At 42.2% G+C, this 16,971-nt stretch overlaps 1 protein-coding gene across 3 annotated transcripts in view; it reads right to left on the reverse strand.

Moving 5' to 3' along the window:
- The window catches only part of pxb (putative Hedgehog signaling attenuator pxb), a 412,264-nt gene that overhangs the window by 82,438 nt on the left and 312,855 nt on the right, over positions 1-16,971 (reverse strand). For all 3 annotated transcript variants that reach the window (XM_083119000.1, XM_083119001.1, XM_083118999.1), the window contains exon 3: positions 10,065-10,177. In XM_083119000.1, the coding sequence (XP_082975126.1) occupies positions 10,065-10,177 (113 nt within the window). The remainder of the gene's footprint in view (positions 1-10,064; positions 10,178-16,971) is intronic.

Below are 16,971 nucleotides of genomic sequence, written 5' to 3' on the forward strand. Positions count from 1 at the left end.
GTAAGCGATGGACAATTTTGAGAGGTATTATGCATCCCATTGTAAAGATATTGGTGAAAAGGTTGCCAGCTACTTCTGTTGGCGTTTTATTTCAATGCTTGAACCTCACATTGCCTAAATCAAAGTGAATGAACTTATTACTATTTGCACATCCCACTCTAGAACCAATTTTACTCACCACAGTAACTACCATGCCACAGCGTTATTACTTTCACACGGTTTCGCCTGCGAAGGAAATTCCGTAGTCTACAAGCTCCAACGGCCCATCTCGGAATGTGAATTTGTGAACCCCTCCTTCCGGACGAGTTGGCAACATTGATCCACATCTGCATGTTGATCCGGAAGACGGTGTGAAGCGCAGGATTCGCCTGGGAACATATCCCGACACGATCGCTGAAATATGGCAGCGGCTTCGCTCCGTCGCCGTGAAATCCAGCCGGCCCCGGGACTTGGCAGCCTTCCCTGCGATCCGGCCAACGCGCCCATTGAGTTAGCTGGATCATCCTTCGGCTCTGTCCCCCACTCTCCCTCCTCCGGCAGCCAAGCCACCGTTCTCGTTCGCGCGCCGGGGACGAGTCTCTAGCGGCCGTTGGAAAGTAAAGTTTACGGAGCGGTGGAATAACCTCCGAACGGATTAAGCACGAACGAAAAAAAATTGGGAACAAGCGTACTTCCTCACAGCACACTCCTGTGCCACTAGAGATGAACGCCTATAGACTTCTAGAGCAGCAGCTGGAGATTTCTGCGCCAGGGGCGAGAATAAACTTTGACGCCCCCTGCATCAAATTTGCCACCCAGAAACCGAGATCGCTCCAGCCTCTGTGGCAGAGTGCTCAGATATTAAAGGTCTCACGTTCGAACAGTGGTAAGGGGTGGATGTATCATTGTAGTCCAGTCGCTTTCGTAGAAGAGAATAAATTTACTTCTATGGGGCATCTTATACACATCTTATACACACCTCCAAGAGAAAGAAAGGTTGTGTGGACATTATTAAATGGTTGCAATTTTGTGGGGGTGGGTTGTATTTTCAAAACATTGGCTAAAATTGAAATTATTCATAAAAAGAACCTTCTGTATGACAGAAAAACTTGACCAAGGTGTCTTAACATTATTTTAGGCATTCAAATTCACGATGTGCTGGTATCGTTGTATTTGTCCCATCATCTGTTTTATCAGATCATCATACATCCTTATGGTCCCGATTAACCCAAACCCAAGAGGCTGAAATGCTACGCAAAATAACGAAATCGATAGAAAATTGAGATCCAAAAGGAGAGATCTGTATAATATCTAAACGAGACTTGGTGGTAGACTTTTGATTTCGTTCGCGACTTTGGTACGATATTTGAAAAATGTAAACCTAAGTCGAACTTAGTGACTTCTTCAGACATACCACGCTCATAATCTACCTGCTTGTATATATTTTGTTCATAGTAATTGCAAAGTCAATCCATATTTATTTCTGTATTTTCCCTCGCATGTTTCAATTACAAATATAATTATTTTATGATATACACAGCCGTGGGTTTTATAACAAAAAATAACATACTTGAATGTGTTCCAAGATAAACTGTGGCATATACACATCCCTACTACGGCGGAATAAAAGGGAAAAAGAGATTATAAGGAAAGTCTTGTCAAGATTGGTTCTTCGACTTGGCTCGAGAAGAGTCGATGTTCTGAAGCACAACAGTCCACCCTGACGTCTAGTCATGTGGCCTTCCTATACTCCTACACTGTTTTCACTTGAATAGAAGACGAGTTCCTATTGAGCCGGAATCATCCGATCATCGAATGTGTGTGTTGCCTACCCTTCTGCCTTACTTATGGTCATTGAAGCTTTATGGAGGGAGAACCTTTTCGCATCACTGTACACCAGGAAGCAACGGTGTTGCAGCCGTTTCCTTGGCCATCTACACCAGGGACTTGGATCATGTTCGTCTTGTCATAGATTCCCCCATTTTGAATTTGACTATCATCCAAATTTCATCATTCTTTCTTTGATTATTCTTCTAGCTAAATAGTGTATTCAACACAGTCAGATGTCAGATACTAAGTCGGTCAGACAAAAAAGGAAGGAGACATAAGTCGAATTAGAATATGTGTCTCAGTTTCTTTTGATTTGTATCGTAAACAATTGGAAAAATCATCGAAAGCAAATGTTGGCAAAAAAAAAAGGTGTTACTTAATGTAGAACCACAAATTTTACAACAATATCAACTTTTAAATAAGTCACTATGATAATGTGGTGGTAAACATTTTAAAACAAACATCAGTGTTTCTAAACATTTTAAATAAACAAATCTATTTAACGTGGTTTCTTTATTTAATAACCCAACTGATACGACAGTCTGGAAGAACGGAAAATACCGAGTGACAGAGAAGGCAAGAGGTTCTTAGAAGTAGGATATTAATACAGGTATTGTCTGGTCTTACGACGGGCGACCTACATGCTGGCAAGGTAACTGGGGAGCGGGGAATACACAGCAGACCAACCAGACAACAGCGGTGGCGCCAAGAGTTACGACGTCGCGGGAGGAGATGCTTCGCGGACCTCGTTAACAGGCTGCTGTGATTCTTATCGCGCTGGATTGGTCGTTTCCCCGCTCGCCTTGCCAGAATGTAGTGCAAGAGCTATCTATAGTCGCAGGCAAGTACATGAACATCGAAAGCAAAAATGTAGGTATGCGTATGTGTATACACACATCGGATAATACAAACTGCTGTAAGTTACAAATTCCATGTGGGATTGGCAGGGTAGAGGCGGTGAGGCAGAGAGGATATGCTACGTTCTTGCACTAGATTGCTCTCGCATAGACTGTAAGAACACTGGTATCATACCAAGTCGCATGACATTTAGGGTTGGTGAGCGGCGTAGTCGCGGGAGGGAAGGCACGATACCTAGTTACACTATTATTTTTATAAATTTAATTTTTTTTTAAAAAAAAAAATCATAATTGAACATAAAACATTGTTTTTATTTCTCTCCAAACTTTCGAACCGTATTGGAAGTTGAGGTCGATTCAATCCAGACTGCATGTGAAGAAAATCTATGTATCAAGTATTGAGTGAAGATACGCTGCTAATACGCTACACAACTGTAGGTCCTACATCATAAGAGCTGATAACTTAAACATTTAAAATATTCAAAAGGAAACGAACTTGAGTATATAAAAATATCTCGTAATTTGAATTCCATTAATGCTATACGCAGGTTCGAGTCACTTTTCTCCTGAGATTTCAGCCTGTCCATGGGACATGGAAATTTGATAGCTACGTATGAGTAGCGTTACCGGTCATGGAAACCTACAACAAGGACTGGGGGTTCGTCGTGCTGATGACGTCACCTCGCAACTGGTCGGATTATCTGTCACCTCAGCAGGTGGGAGTGAGGCCGGCAGTCTGTAGGCCCTGGTCCTCAAGGTTGTTGCACCACGGGTCATTAGTTAATAAGTTCTTCATTTCAATATACCATCCAAAATTAAACATTTACGTAAATGAAGTCACCTCCCTAAAAAGCTAATATCTTGATCTATTAAATTGTACTCCATCTTGTGCAAATCAATGACAGCACCAGAAAGAAAATAACTGGGAGACAGGAGGGGAGAAATTTATTTATTCAGTTTCACTTGTTTGCTGGGGGCGATAAGGGGACAGAGTATTCAGCCGGGACGCCCCCCATTGCCCCCGCCCCTGGCGTAGTTACTGCTGCAAATACAAAAAAAAATCTTGAGGTGGCGCTGGACTTACGGTAAATATTTCATCTGGAAATTGTTCGACATGTATTCTCTAGATGTCACACCTGTCATCGTCGGTCGCATATAGCATTATAGTGCTAATTTATTTAACACGTCCTAATGCTCCCTTGGCTAATGATTAAACTTCGCTGTCAAGTTAAACTCACATTATTAATTGATTCGGCCGGGAGTCAATAATTGAAAATTCCATTTCGCTAATGTAATATGTCGGAATAGACTTTTTGTTACTAGTGCCGCCATGCGGGTGGTTTCAACAATTCAGTCCTTCAATTAATTAACCATTTTGGCTTTCATTACAGTGTTAAGTGCTGAGTTCGGTGGCATATTTTCTTTCTGCTTCTTGTATATATTGCCATATCCCTACAAAGTACGCCATTTTCGTCAACTAATGATACTTCATACCTTTAATTGACTAACCCGTATGCACCCACCTTGCACCTGTAAGACTTTCATTATCATCGCAGTTCACGGGCATCGTCCTCAGAAAACACTTTTTCTCTTTTCTTTTTACTTTCCTCCGCTTAAATCATCTCTGCCAGCGGTCCATAACGCGTTCCTTGTCTAAACTGAACGAGGCAGCAAAACATCACTGGGGAAAATGCCAGACCATAACCTATGACAGAGATTGACTTCCCACCGCAAGCAAGAAACGAGATGACGTCACGCAGTTGATTGCTTACTTTGGTTCTCTTAATATCGAATCTTGCGTAGGGGAGGCAGGGCTCGATTGCTTCCCACTCGCCGAGGAAAAAAGCTGGGGGGTGAAGGGGGGGTGCTTTTGAGGAAAAGGGCACACTCATGCTCTGGTGAACATTCCATTTTTTCACTTCTTTCATCCCCCTCCCCACAGAAAAACTACAGAGCAATTGCAAAGCCCCAGAACAGGGGCTAGAAGAAACAATAGGCGTGCCCCCTTTGGGCTAAACCAGCTGCTTGGAAAGTGAAGTTGGAATCAGTGGTGCCATCTACGAACTCAAAATGTCTCCGAAAAGTATTAAGAACATCAGGAACTTTTATTCAGTGAAGTTCCCGCCTGTGTACATTTTCTTTAACTGTACTAGATTAACTAATGATTAAGTAACTCAAAATATGAATGTGCACAAAAAACTCGTACCCTTTTGTGTGATTATTTTATGTCGGTTTTCTACTTCTCTAGCCTAATCGCGACGATGAAGATAAATGATGAACCCTTGTAGGAAATATATCCTCACCTGGGATCACTAGCCCCGAGGATCGAATCAGGGCTTCACGCGTGGTAGTCAAATTTCCTATTTTGGCCTACGACAGGAAAGTCGTTTTCAAAAATTCGCCTCCTTTTGGAGAAACCATTACGATATTTTAAATTCTTGAAACTTTCTTCTAGAGCATTCAAGTGAATCTTCGTGCGATTTGCCCCAGAGCGTTGGTCTAGATGTCTGTGATAGTTTGGTGGATTCTACTTTCTATCACAACTATCTATACAACGGCGGAAGAAAACATAAAGATTCATTTAAATGCTGTGAAAGGAATTTTTTATTTTTGAAAAAGCGGAGTTATTGAAAGCAGCTTTGCTAGTGCTGGCCAGAGGTTCAGGTCGACAAGTAGGCTACCAGGTTCAGTGACATTGTCGTAGGGTTTGCAACACTGCGCAGGAAGCACTGTAGGTAACCTCTCCCTTCGTAATACCCTCTCTTAAGCGAAGGAGGGCGTGCGCCGTCCAACATATCACAGAGCGGGATAAAAGCTAATGAAAACACTAGCAGCAAACCAACTACGATCCGCAGTTGAAAAGAAACAAGAAACAAACGTTGAAGGGAGTCTGCGAGAATGAAAGAACGAGAGAGAGAGAAGAAGCGAGCGGGCGGTAAACACATTTTCCAGACAGTGAAGTGCGAGCTGGTGCTTGCTCTTATAAATACCCCAGAGCACGTGTCCGTAAGGGGATTACGCATTGTAAAGTTGGAACCGGAGGGTTTTCGCTTTCCCCAAAGATCATTAGTCAACATCGACCGTGCAGCTTTCGTGCGAAACTGCTACTGCCAGTCAGGCGACTCGCGTCGCGCAGTCTGTTGGAGCAGCAGTTTCGGCGCCAGGCAACACCGTTATGGCGTGTAATAAAATGTAGTTTTCTATTAGACGTGAACAATCGTAAGTTGGCAGAAATCACAGTGTAACTTACAGTTTGAACTCTGAGGATGGTGGCAACTTCCGTCTCGTCTCGTGAAACGAGAAGGGTGTCACAGTCTCGTCTCGAACAGTAAACAACACATATGACCTTCGTGTAGTCACCGACAAAAAAAATGGGACACCTAGAACCTGAAATACACACGTCCCTGCAAGGCGTTGTGTGTGTTGCCTAACTCGACGGTGACAGTGGATTTAAATAACAAAATTTCAACGGCAACTTCTTACACCGCCTTAGAGTTAAGCAACACACATAACGCCTTGTGGGGAAGTATAGTATATTTCAGGATCTAGGTGTTGCAATTTTATTGCTGGGAACTGTACATAATCAGGCAGCCAGCTCGTTGTAGAATTATAGTACTGTAAGATAGCAGTCGCTTTCTGGCCGGCGACACTTTGACAAAGAAAGATTGGCCAAGTCTTGCATTTTCGATATCCCTAACATCCACCAAAATATCCTGAACACTCCCTAAAATGTTCTCAAAGGCCAAATATATGGTTATTTTCGCTCTAAATGTACCCTTATACCCCCTGATAAATATGAACTCGCAACCCCTAGATGGGAAATTCTGAATAAACCCCAGTTTAGCTGTTCTTTGCAACATTTCTGTACCACCGGACAGCTATTCACATCTAACCCTCACCCTCCCACGGTTGAGAAGAGGTCGGTCCTCGGAAAAGTTGTTTGTTGTGCGTCCGAAAATAGCTGGCCATCTCCTGCATCTCGTCTCGACAACTTGGTCTCGTTCTCGCCTCGGTTTTGAATGGTCGAGTCTATGTACCTTGTCGTCAGGGAATCCCACACATGCGCTCACCCAATATGGCGGCGCCTTCGCATTTGCAGCAGCGTGAGAACTGTACACAACCCTCCCCCACGACCAACGCACAACCTCCCCACACAACAAAGCGCGAGGGAAATGATGTCGCAACATTTCTTGCAGAGTAAAACATCAATTTTATGCACGGGGTCGTGGATGATTTGTGGGGCACCAGATGATGATGTCAACATCTGTTCGGCGGCGAATTAGAGACTGAAACCGCAGAGTAGCCAGATCGGAAAACCGCTCGCATCACGTGCCGGGCCCATTGAGCCACCAGCATTCGCTACTGCATAAGCAGCAAGGGGAAGGGGGCCTGCGCCCAGCATGATTTGCACTTTCGGAAGACCCTCCCCCCTTCCCAAATCGCCGCGTGCGCAGCTTTGTTCCCACGATATTAGGGACTGATAGTATAGAATTTTTATAATCCGTTAAAATAGCAACGCGAATCGCCTGCAAGTCCCACTGCTCACTCCCAGTTTCCAATCTTTGATCGGCCCTCCTTTTGCATTTATGGTCGGGGGATTGAAATGGATTCGGATTAGGGTGTTCATGTGGCCGACTAACCAATGCAATGGGAACATTCTCATTTTCCTGTAAGGGAGTGTCCTCGTCTCCGAAATTCTTACAAGAGATCAAAATCATATACTAAGAGAAAATTGTTCTCAGAACTATCAGAAAAGTTATATAAATCATATTTCAAGAGGACATCCTCCTCAAAGCTATCAGAAAAGTGTAGTAATTGTATTCAAAGAGCACATTCTCCTCAAAGTTATCTGAAAAAAGGGGGGCGGAAATCATATTTTAAGACAAAACTCTCCGGGCCTTTTACACCGTTTCTGAGGAACGTTTTTAGCATCTCCTTACCTTTTAAACGTGTTGTGTATGTCCTGTGCAGGTCCCTTTACAACCTCGCACTTTTAACTTTTCTCAAGTGGCTCTTTAAACTTCCCTTTCTAAAAACTTTATGTCCAACGCATCCGCAAAAGTTTAACTCATTCATTCAAAGTTCACATTTTGCTCAAAGATTAGTCTCTACAATATTAAGTTTCGCTCGAAAATATAATCTTGTTTCTTCTCTTCACAATTTGACTTGTCAAAGCCAGAAAATACTAGCTGTCAAGGAATACGAATTATACTGAAATTTCAACCTATATATAGCGTGGTCTGCTAAACTCACATAGGACCAGGTGGCTTTCAACAGGGAAATGTTTAGGATGTATCATCTGTTTCTGCACTGAACATATCTAGGAATGTAATGATGTTGTTAGCTGTACGAAATTTCCATTTTATCGTTATTGGATCGTTAACATGCAGAGCGACTGTAAATCATCAAGTTATTTGGATTTTGTGGTGAAGACTGTTGCAAAGCGCAACACCATCTTAGACATTTCAGTAAGTCGATAATTGAAAGGTTGCAGCAATATTAAAAGCACAACTCTGGAGTCTTGAGTTAGTCCAAAACTCCTTTCCAGTGCTGCATTTTGCAGCAGACTCGAGCAAAGAATGGAAAATAGGACCTTCCTAATTTATGGATGCTGGAAGAACGTTTTCTTCATAAAGCGTGGAGTTTGCACGTGGCTATTGCAATTTGTTCCGGTGGAGTAGATTTCGTTCTCTCTCCTCTTCCAACTTTCTTTTCTCATTCCCTCCCTTTTCTTATTTTCCGCCACAAGTCTGCGTTTGCGATTGCTGGAGAAAGAGAAAGAAGAGGAGAAAGGTGGGGGGAGCGGGACGTGTTCAGTAAGCTGGATCAGAACATGAGGGCCGTGGATTCAAGATCTTTTGTCTCTCTCTCTCTCTCTCTCTCTCTCTCTGGAGCTGGAGCTGGAGAAAATTGCCCCCGTGTGTTCTCGCTTTCTTCTCCGCTCGGCAAGCAAGCAATAGCCAGGAAACGTGATGCACGGTGCTGGAGCTCGAATTACAGCTTGATATGAGAGGGTGTAAAGGGACGAAAACATCTGTGTTGGCTCGCTTTATAACGGGCGGGAGGAGGGAGCGGATTGACAAATAGCATGCAAGCCTTGTGCTTCCTCCACGTTGAGGCCCCAAGGAGTTCCAGGATCTCTCGCTCTTTTTTGCCCTGCGACTTGAATTGTACTTATCGGTGGATTCTGTTCATTCCTCCATCAAGAGGTAATGATGAAGATAAATCTCGGGAGAAACTAGTGATAGAAAGTTCTTGGTACTACACATTTTAGATGGAGAAGGCGAAATTACTTTACTTCCAGCCTTGGAAATAACATTCCACAGGCTGAAGGAGCAAAATTTGCTGTTGTCCTTCGAAATACTGTCGGAAATTTCGGACAAGCGCTGTTTCAGACTGATGTCATGATTGCCTCCAACTTCTGCTATTAGTTCTTTCGGACATATATAAGGGTAAGTTGCTTTTATGCTTGGATATGCTGTCGGAAACTTTGTACTCTCAAATTTTCGCACTGGTGTGCTTCAGACTAACGTGAAGTTATTTTGACATTATCCTTTGAAGAACTGTCGAAAACGTCTGACAATCAGTGTTTCAGTCAGATGCAGAGAAGATTTCATCCTCGGAAATAGTGACGGACGAAAACGTAAGCTCTAAACAATTTACACTGATGTTAAGATAATTTGATGTTATCCTTGGAAATATTGTTCCGAGACTTCTGTCATTAGACTGATGCGAAGTTAATTTGCTTTTGTCCTTTGAAATCGTGACGGAAACTTCCGTCACCTAAAGTTTGAAACACGGGAAGAGGACAGGTAAGTTTATTTTCATCGTGGAAACGTTAGCGGCATTCGAACCAACAGAAATACACAAGTATCTTTGCGGTTTAGCAACATTGCTGTTTCATACACTGAGGGAGGAAATTAAACAGCGGAACCTCAAATTAGTATTTTTGAAGAGGAAAGGAATTACCCACCATAGAAACATTTTCTAATCAGGATAACAACAACACCGAGAGGTGGGCTGTAATGTCACTCGCTAGGCACACGTTTAACTCCATGTTAACTAAACACTAGAATGTTTTCAATACTCCAAGAGTTTCTTTTATTTCCAATTCTCTGCCTGCTTAACTAGTACTATTGAAAGAATTACAAGTGCTACTTTTTTTCTGAAATGGACATCTCAGTACTACCACAGGAATATTTGTAGTAATTCGACAGTAGTGTGGCACTCACAGACATACATAAAATTATATGGATGTGTAGCATGGCACACCGTTGAATTCGTAATCGCAGCACCTAACTTATCCGAAAAATTATAACGTATAGGACACGCTAGGTCCTAAAACCATTGAAGATAAGGCTAACTCTACTGTTTAAAGTGAATGATATATGTACTCACTTCCAGACTAGAACTGAGGCGATAAGAACCATCACAAGTAGTAACACGGAGCACACCACAATAACAGCTATAGAAGGGATAGCTGGACTGCTATGGTACTCCGCATCTATCACCTGTTGAAAGAAAGGAAACAAACAATTAGTCTACACAAGAAAGGTAGTTGAGTCTACACAAGAAAGGTAGTTGTCACAATTTTAGTAGACCTATCTATGCATAGTTGCGGAACTTCACCATTGCTTTCCAAATCTACACATGTACCTCGGTTTACTTCAACACGCGCATAGATACATTTACCACAATGACCTGTTACCAACTTAAGAAGGCTTAATTTTATGGGTTATAGAGCACGTAAGCACCAAGGTTCCGACCTTAAATTTGTATTTTACACGATACTTCTCGAGCTAAATCGTTTTTCCTTCTTGCTGGAACAGCAACGAAATGAAATTTATATATTTCATCTACCACCATAAACATAGTTTTTACCATTCAGATCTACTAGACGAAGAGCTGTATTAGAGATAATTAGATAATTAACTTCTGTAATGTTTCTCTAGATATTTAAGTACATACACAGTATTATCATGACAAAAGGCACTCTGCTCCCCTCTTGAGATGCGTGGGAAAATACCTTGTCGCCCCAAAAGTTGGCAATTTGAAATTTCCTTGTGGGGACGAAATTGGTTATAACGATAAAATATGTCTTTCATTCGGTAAGCATTCAGAACGTCGACTGCCGGAGTAAGAAGTATACAGAGAAAGAGGGGGCGGAGAAGATGGGGAGGAAAAGCATTCTTTTGCCGAGGTAATGAAGCAAAGTAAGAAAAATCTCGAGAAGAAATGAAAAAAAAAAAAAGTTCTCCGGAAGTCAGAAGAAGGAGGGAGACGCGGATCGTCTTTCAACTCTTAAACTGAAGAGGGTCGGGATCAGAATCCCAAGGAGGACTCCACGAGGAGGAAAACGAAGATTCCAAACCTCCGCTCGGCTTGGAAGGTTTTCTCTGGAAGCAGAAGTGGACTCGGGAACATTCCAAGATTCTTCGCGGTTCACCTGACACTCCTCCGCCTTTACCCCCGAGACCGCCAGCAATCCATCAGGCTGGCGGAGGCAGACGCACCTGAGTGTTTATTGCCGGAAAAGAACTCCGGGTACTCAAGGAGGCGGCGTCGAGTTGCGGGAAGTCTGATTTCATGATTTGTCTTCGTTCTAGGATTCCGAAGTTCCCTGGAACGGTGTGCTGATTTTCTTTTTCCAAGTAGCGCGATACAGTTAACAGAGGAGGGAAAACGGATAAGTTCTCCATATATTCAAGGGCAAAAGGGATTACTAATAGTACGATTCTGTTACTGATCTTAGACCGATTTCGATTCCCCAGTTGGCTTCGCAATGCTTCATCGACACCAAAACTCATGGCTCCTATGAGAAATTGTACACATCTGTTCAGTGGCCGCGGTGGCTCAGTCGGTAACGCGTCTGACTACCATGCTAAAGGTCCCGGGTTCGATCCCCGGCCGGTTCAAATCCGGGAACTTTTCTAACGGTGGAAGCGGCCCCGGCGCCTACCCAGCGTCGAATAACATGGATACCTGGGGGAAACCCTGGGGGGTAAAGGCGGTCAGGGGCGTGATGCTGATCACATCACCCCTACTCACGACCGGATCAAGAAAGTGTGGGGCGTTACCCCCACACCCCCTATACGCCTTCATGGCGTGGTGCTAAGCACAGGGGAACACTTTACCTTTACCTGTTCAGATAAAGTGGCACAAACTTCAACTGCCCAACCTTATAAAATGTGCCACTTTATGTGAAGAGGAGTGTACACACCAAAGTTGGTGTGGATTCCAGTGTTTATGTAGATATCACTCTCTTTTCGAACTTCCTTGTCCTACATATGATCCACTGTATGTAATGGAATAAATCTATCCGATCAAAATGTGCAGATAACGCCACACTGACGCTCAGAAAAAATGCAGGACATTTAGAAATATATAAACAGTATGGGATAAATCGGAATCACTCGGTTAATCACGAATACGTGGGTAAGATCAAATGTAGATGTGACAAGAGGAAACAAGGAAGAGATATCACACTAAGATGAAGAGAAAAAAATATGGCAGATGTACAGGAAATAAATCCCACAATGGCGCAGTAAAATAAAGAGTTTTCACCATAAAAAAGGAATCCAACAACATAGATTTCGATATAGAGAAGAGTTTCCTGAAAGTATTCGTCTGAAGCATAAAGCGCTATGTTGATGCAGCAGCTGAAGCTGGAGGAAATGTTCTTTGGGAGAATGTTGCAGGTCAATTGAATATACAGAGTAACAAGATGTCCTCAGACATGTACATAGAGCATAAGCAAGCTGATATCGATCTTCCAAAGAAGAGGCAGGGTGGTAGGTCATATCCTGAGGGAATAATGAAAACCATAAATGAAGATAGAATATATTACACTGAGATAGGCCCAGAATGGAGTACATCAACCAAATTGCGGAAGCTACAGACCAACAGAATACGGGAACGAATGGAGAAATGCAAGGGAATAAGGACATAATACAAACCAACACTATGATTAGCTTTCCATAAATAATACACGGAAATCATAAAGAAACCTGACGTCCACTGTATGCTCAGATAGGCTAATCAGAACTGGACTTACAGTTAAAAGTGGAATCCAAACCAGTGTGGAGGTACATACGCTATCTGTGTACAAAGTGGACATAAAAAAACAAGCCAGTGTGTCTCCAAAGGAGAACTTAGGACCCTTTTAGTACAAGGCGACAGTGTTACCACCACATCATCAGAGAGGCTCCAGTCCGTTTCGAGTCCACATTGCGCTCCCAGATAGCCTAATCGAGACTGAACCTGCGGTTCAGTATGTCATGTGCCTCTACCGGGGATCGAAGCCAGGATCCGTTGGTCGCAAGGCGACAGTAGCCCCGTCTAGTTGGCTGCACTTTTTGACTCGCTTTGACCCTCTTTGCACCGAAGCATCTAGTTGGTTGCACGGTGCAACACCGAGTCGTCTACTTCGTTGATTTGGAGTCAAGTAGTGTATTTGGTGTCTGCACCGTCTGCACTACCTTCTGGAGCAATGTAGCATGTAGTGTATGGTCGTGTTGTGTGTGCGAACTAATCAAATGAACGTTTAAAGCAGCAGACAGGCATTTGTTGAATCTTCTGAACTTGAACACCGCTTTCCGTCTAGTTGGTTGAACGTAATATATTTGCACTACTCTGACACTGGATACACCTGCACTGCACAGAGTGTCAAAAAGTGCAGCCAACTAGACGGGGCTAGTGGTACCACTACCGGAGAGGTCAAATAAACAATTAGAGAAGTAAAGAGGAAAAGTATGAAGTAGCAGTAAAACAACCTGGAAGAAGGAAGGGGACAAGATAAAAGAGCCCTAACAAGAGCTTCGGGGTTCAGAACTAAAGAAGAAAGGCAAGAGAAAACGAAGAAAAGGCGTGGAAGCCTTGTTCATATAATAAAACAATTGAAGAGACGAGGATGAATATATTGGGCGATGCAAATCCAAAACGTGCTGTACGAAAAAAAAACTGCCATAAAACAGCGTAGAACATCAATAATAACGCGCTCTCAGCGAATAAATCAAAAGGAAAAAATAAATCGCCACACACTTTGCTCCCTTTTGTTGTACAGCTCCAAAAAACACCCAATATATTATGATAGAACAATAGCCGGCTGTTTTTTACTTCTTGGCATGTCCGTGCAAAAATTTCATTCGCGAGAATAATGAATAAAAATGCATTAATTTCTGCGAATCAACATTCACCGCATATGGTCGTGTAATAAGCGACCGTGGGTTGGTCGAAGGGGTAGGACCAACTATAGTTCCCACCACATCCTTTTTCTCTCTTCCCCATTATTGTCCGCGTCCAACTCCCAGCATTCAGGAGTTTTTTCTGCAATGTGGGACAACGGCGCATAGAATCACCATTCAATTACCATCAGATACCCCGGGCTATTCACATAACGAAAACAACCTGGAAAATGCATTTATAAATTTTGCAGAGCTTTTTATTCTTCTTCTTTATCGGATGAAATATGAGCACGGGTCATATGCACGTATGAATTAGTACCCACTGATTTTTGTATCTCTGGTGAGGGATATTTCGGCAGAAGGATTTTCCATGTTCATGGACGGCGTGTGAATACCAAGAGCGTGTTGCTTCTAGCAGGATTAGCCAACGTAGTTTCTTCTAGTTCGCTGCAAAAAGAGGTTTCACTTTTCACACGTATGTGTAGGACAATTCATGACGTCACAAAACAACAAAACTACCAGAGTTAGGAAAAAGTGTCCGACCGCGAAAGATGAGGCTAGTTTGAGAGGACGAATCTGCACGCGAAAGGGGGGAGGGACGGTACAAATATGCATGAAACAACGCTGTAGACTTCAGAGCAGTATTTAGGTTGTATGCGTCCGTTTGTTTAGTTTATTATCGCTCGTTTTGTTCTGTATGTGATTTGCGAAGGGCTGTTGCTGTTACAAATCGTAACATATCCTCCTCTGAATGTATGTTGCAGTCGACGATTTTCACGGAATCTGGTTCCTGCATCCGTTCCACTCTCAGCCGCCACCCCTATAATGCCACTGGACTCGACCAGTGCACACTTGCGCCAATGGTTGCGATTAGCTGTGACTGAATGTACTAAGGCAACCCAACTGTTAAGTGTGCATAATATCTGAATCGATATTTAATTGTTTGAAAAGTTGTTATTGATAAAATTGAGATTTCAGCCATCTTAGAAATGGTTATTGTAAGTTTAGTATTAAATCATTATTTTGTATCCTCGTTTTTATCTTTATACTGTGAAGTACCTACGTGTGCGAATCAATTAACCTCTGCGTGTGAATACAAGACAGAACAGAACAGAATATACATGGCGACGAGTCCTTAAATGGTAACAGAACCCATACAAAATCGCCTCTTTGGTTCACCTTTTCATCTGCTTCTGCTTTATCCCCTTCGCAGTTTTGATCTATTATTTCTTCCATTTGGGCATCAAATTTATTCCTGAGAATGTAGGAAAATATCATTTGCTGTGGCGTTTTGTCACCTGATGCGTTATATTCGCTTCTCAAAGCTACCAATACTCTCTGCAACAATTCTTCAACGTTGACACGCGTATTCTTATTCAATTGCTCCCGTACAGCAGAGTCTAACTTTGTTTTCACTGTCTGCACGTAGCGCTCGACCTGACCATTGCTTTCAGGATGGTACGCAGGAGAATGGTACAAATTGACGTGACTTTCATCACAGAATGTTTTAAATTCTGAAGATGAGAATGGGGGACCATTATCTACCACAATACACTTTGGTAGCCCAAAAATAGCAAAATGTTTAATTAGATAACGCTTTACTTCTTTAAATGAAGTAGACGAAACTCTACACAATCTACCCATTTGCTGTAGGCATCTACTATTATAATATAAGTAATACTTCTATACACAAAAAAATCCATATGCATCCTTTCCCACGGATGTCTGCATTCAGTCCATGCACTATAGTTCTTAGAACTAGTATTTGGCTTGACTGCCGCACAAACTTCACATTTATTTACATACTCTTCAATAGCCTTATCTATTCCTGGCCACCAATATCTCTCTCTGAGCATTACTTTCATTTTTACAACACCACAATGATCTTCATGGGCTCTCTGAATAATGTAATTTCGCACTCCTTTGGGAACAACCAGTCTCCGACCCCAATATAGTAACTCATCCGTAATGCATAATTCTGCCTGTCTTCTCTTGTACGCCAACAGTTCCTTCAATTCATCTCCTTTGAACCCTTTCACATCTTGTGGCCATCCATTCTTGCAATAAGATTTCGTTAACGTAAGAATTTCATCTCGTTTCAAATACGTCAAAATCGCCTGTTTTGCATTCGGCGTAAGCGTAACCTGGTACACAAATTCTTCTTGCCTAGGATCATCATCATGTACGTCTGGAAGTGGCAACCTTGATAACATGTCTGCAAGTTCAACCTTTTTAGTACATATTAGTTTGTATGTGAAAGAAGCCAAAAATAAGCACCACCTTTGAATGCGTGGCGACGCCATAATAGGAATTGGTTTTTCCATAGCTAACAATTGCTTAGCTGGCATTGAATCTGTCCATATTTCAAACGATCTACCTTGTACGTATTTTTGGAATTTCCTCACTGCATATATACGATACATAAAGCTTCCTTTTCATGCATAGGATACTTAACCTCGTGCTTATTTAACGTACATGAAATACATTCAATCGTACGCAATTCCCCTTGTAGTTTATGGCATAATTGCGAACCTAATCCATTTTGAGATGCGTCACACTGTATAATAACTTCTTTATTCTGGTCGTATGGAACAAGGACCTTGGTATTTTGCAAAGCCAGTTTAGCTGCCTCAAATTGCCGCTCACAATCATTTGTCCATTGCCACCGCACATTTTTCTTCAATAAATTGTAAAGATCCGACAAGATAACTGACAGATTAGGCACACATCTTCTGTAAAAATTAATACCTCCAAGGAAAGCCTTTAATTGTTTGGTGTTGCAAGGCTTTGGACATTGTATCAATGCATGCAGCTTCTTTTCAGAAGGATGTATTCCTTCTTTACTTAAAGTATATCCTAAATAATCAATTTTGTTTTTAAGAATGAACACTTGCTCCAATTAACCTTAACATTGTACTCATTCAAACGGTTTAAAACTTCAAGTGTTCTGGTAACTGCTTGTTCTAAACCCTTGCTAACAATAAGTAAGTCATCTTGGTATGGAATGACAAAATCTAATCCCTGAAGTATGCCTTCAATCGTTCTTTGAAAGATTTGTGATGCGATCCGTACACCAAATGGCAATCTAGTATGTTGTACCAATCCCCATGGGGTATTCATTA

Source organism: Lepisma saccharinum, chromosome 3 (genome assembly GCF_977018435.1).
Source record: "Lepisma saccharinum chromosome 3, izLepSacc3.1, whole genome shotgun sequence".
In the NCBI taxonomy this organism is placed as follows: domain Eukaryota; kingdom Metazoa; phylum Arthropoda; class Insecta; order Zygentoma; family Lepismatidae; genus Lepisma; species Lepisma saccharinum.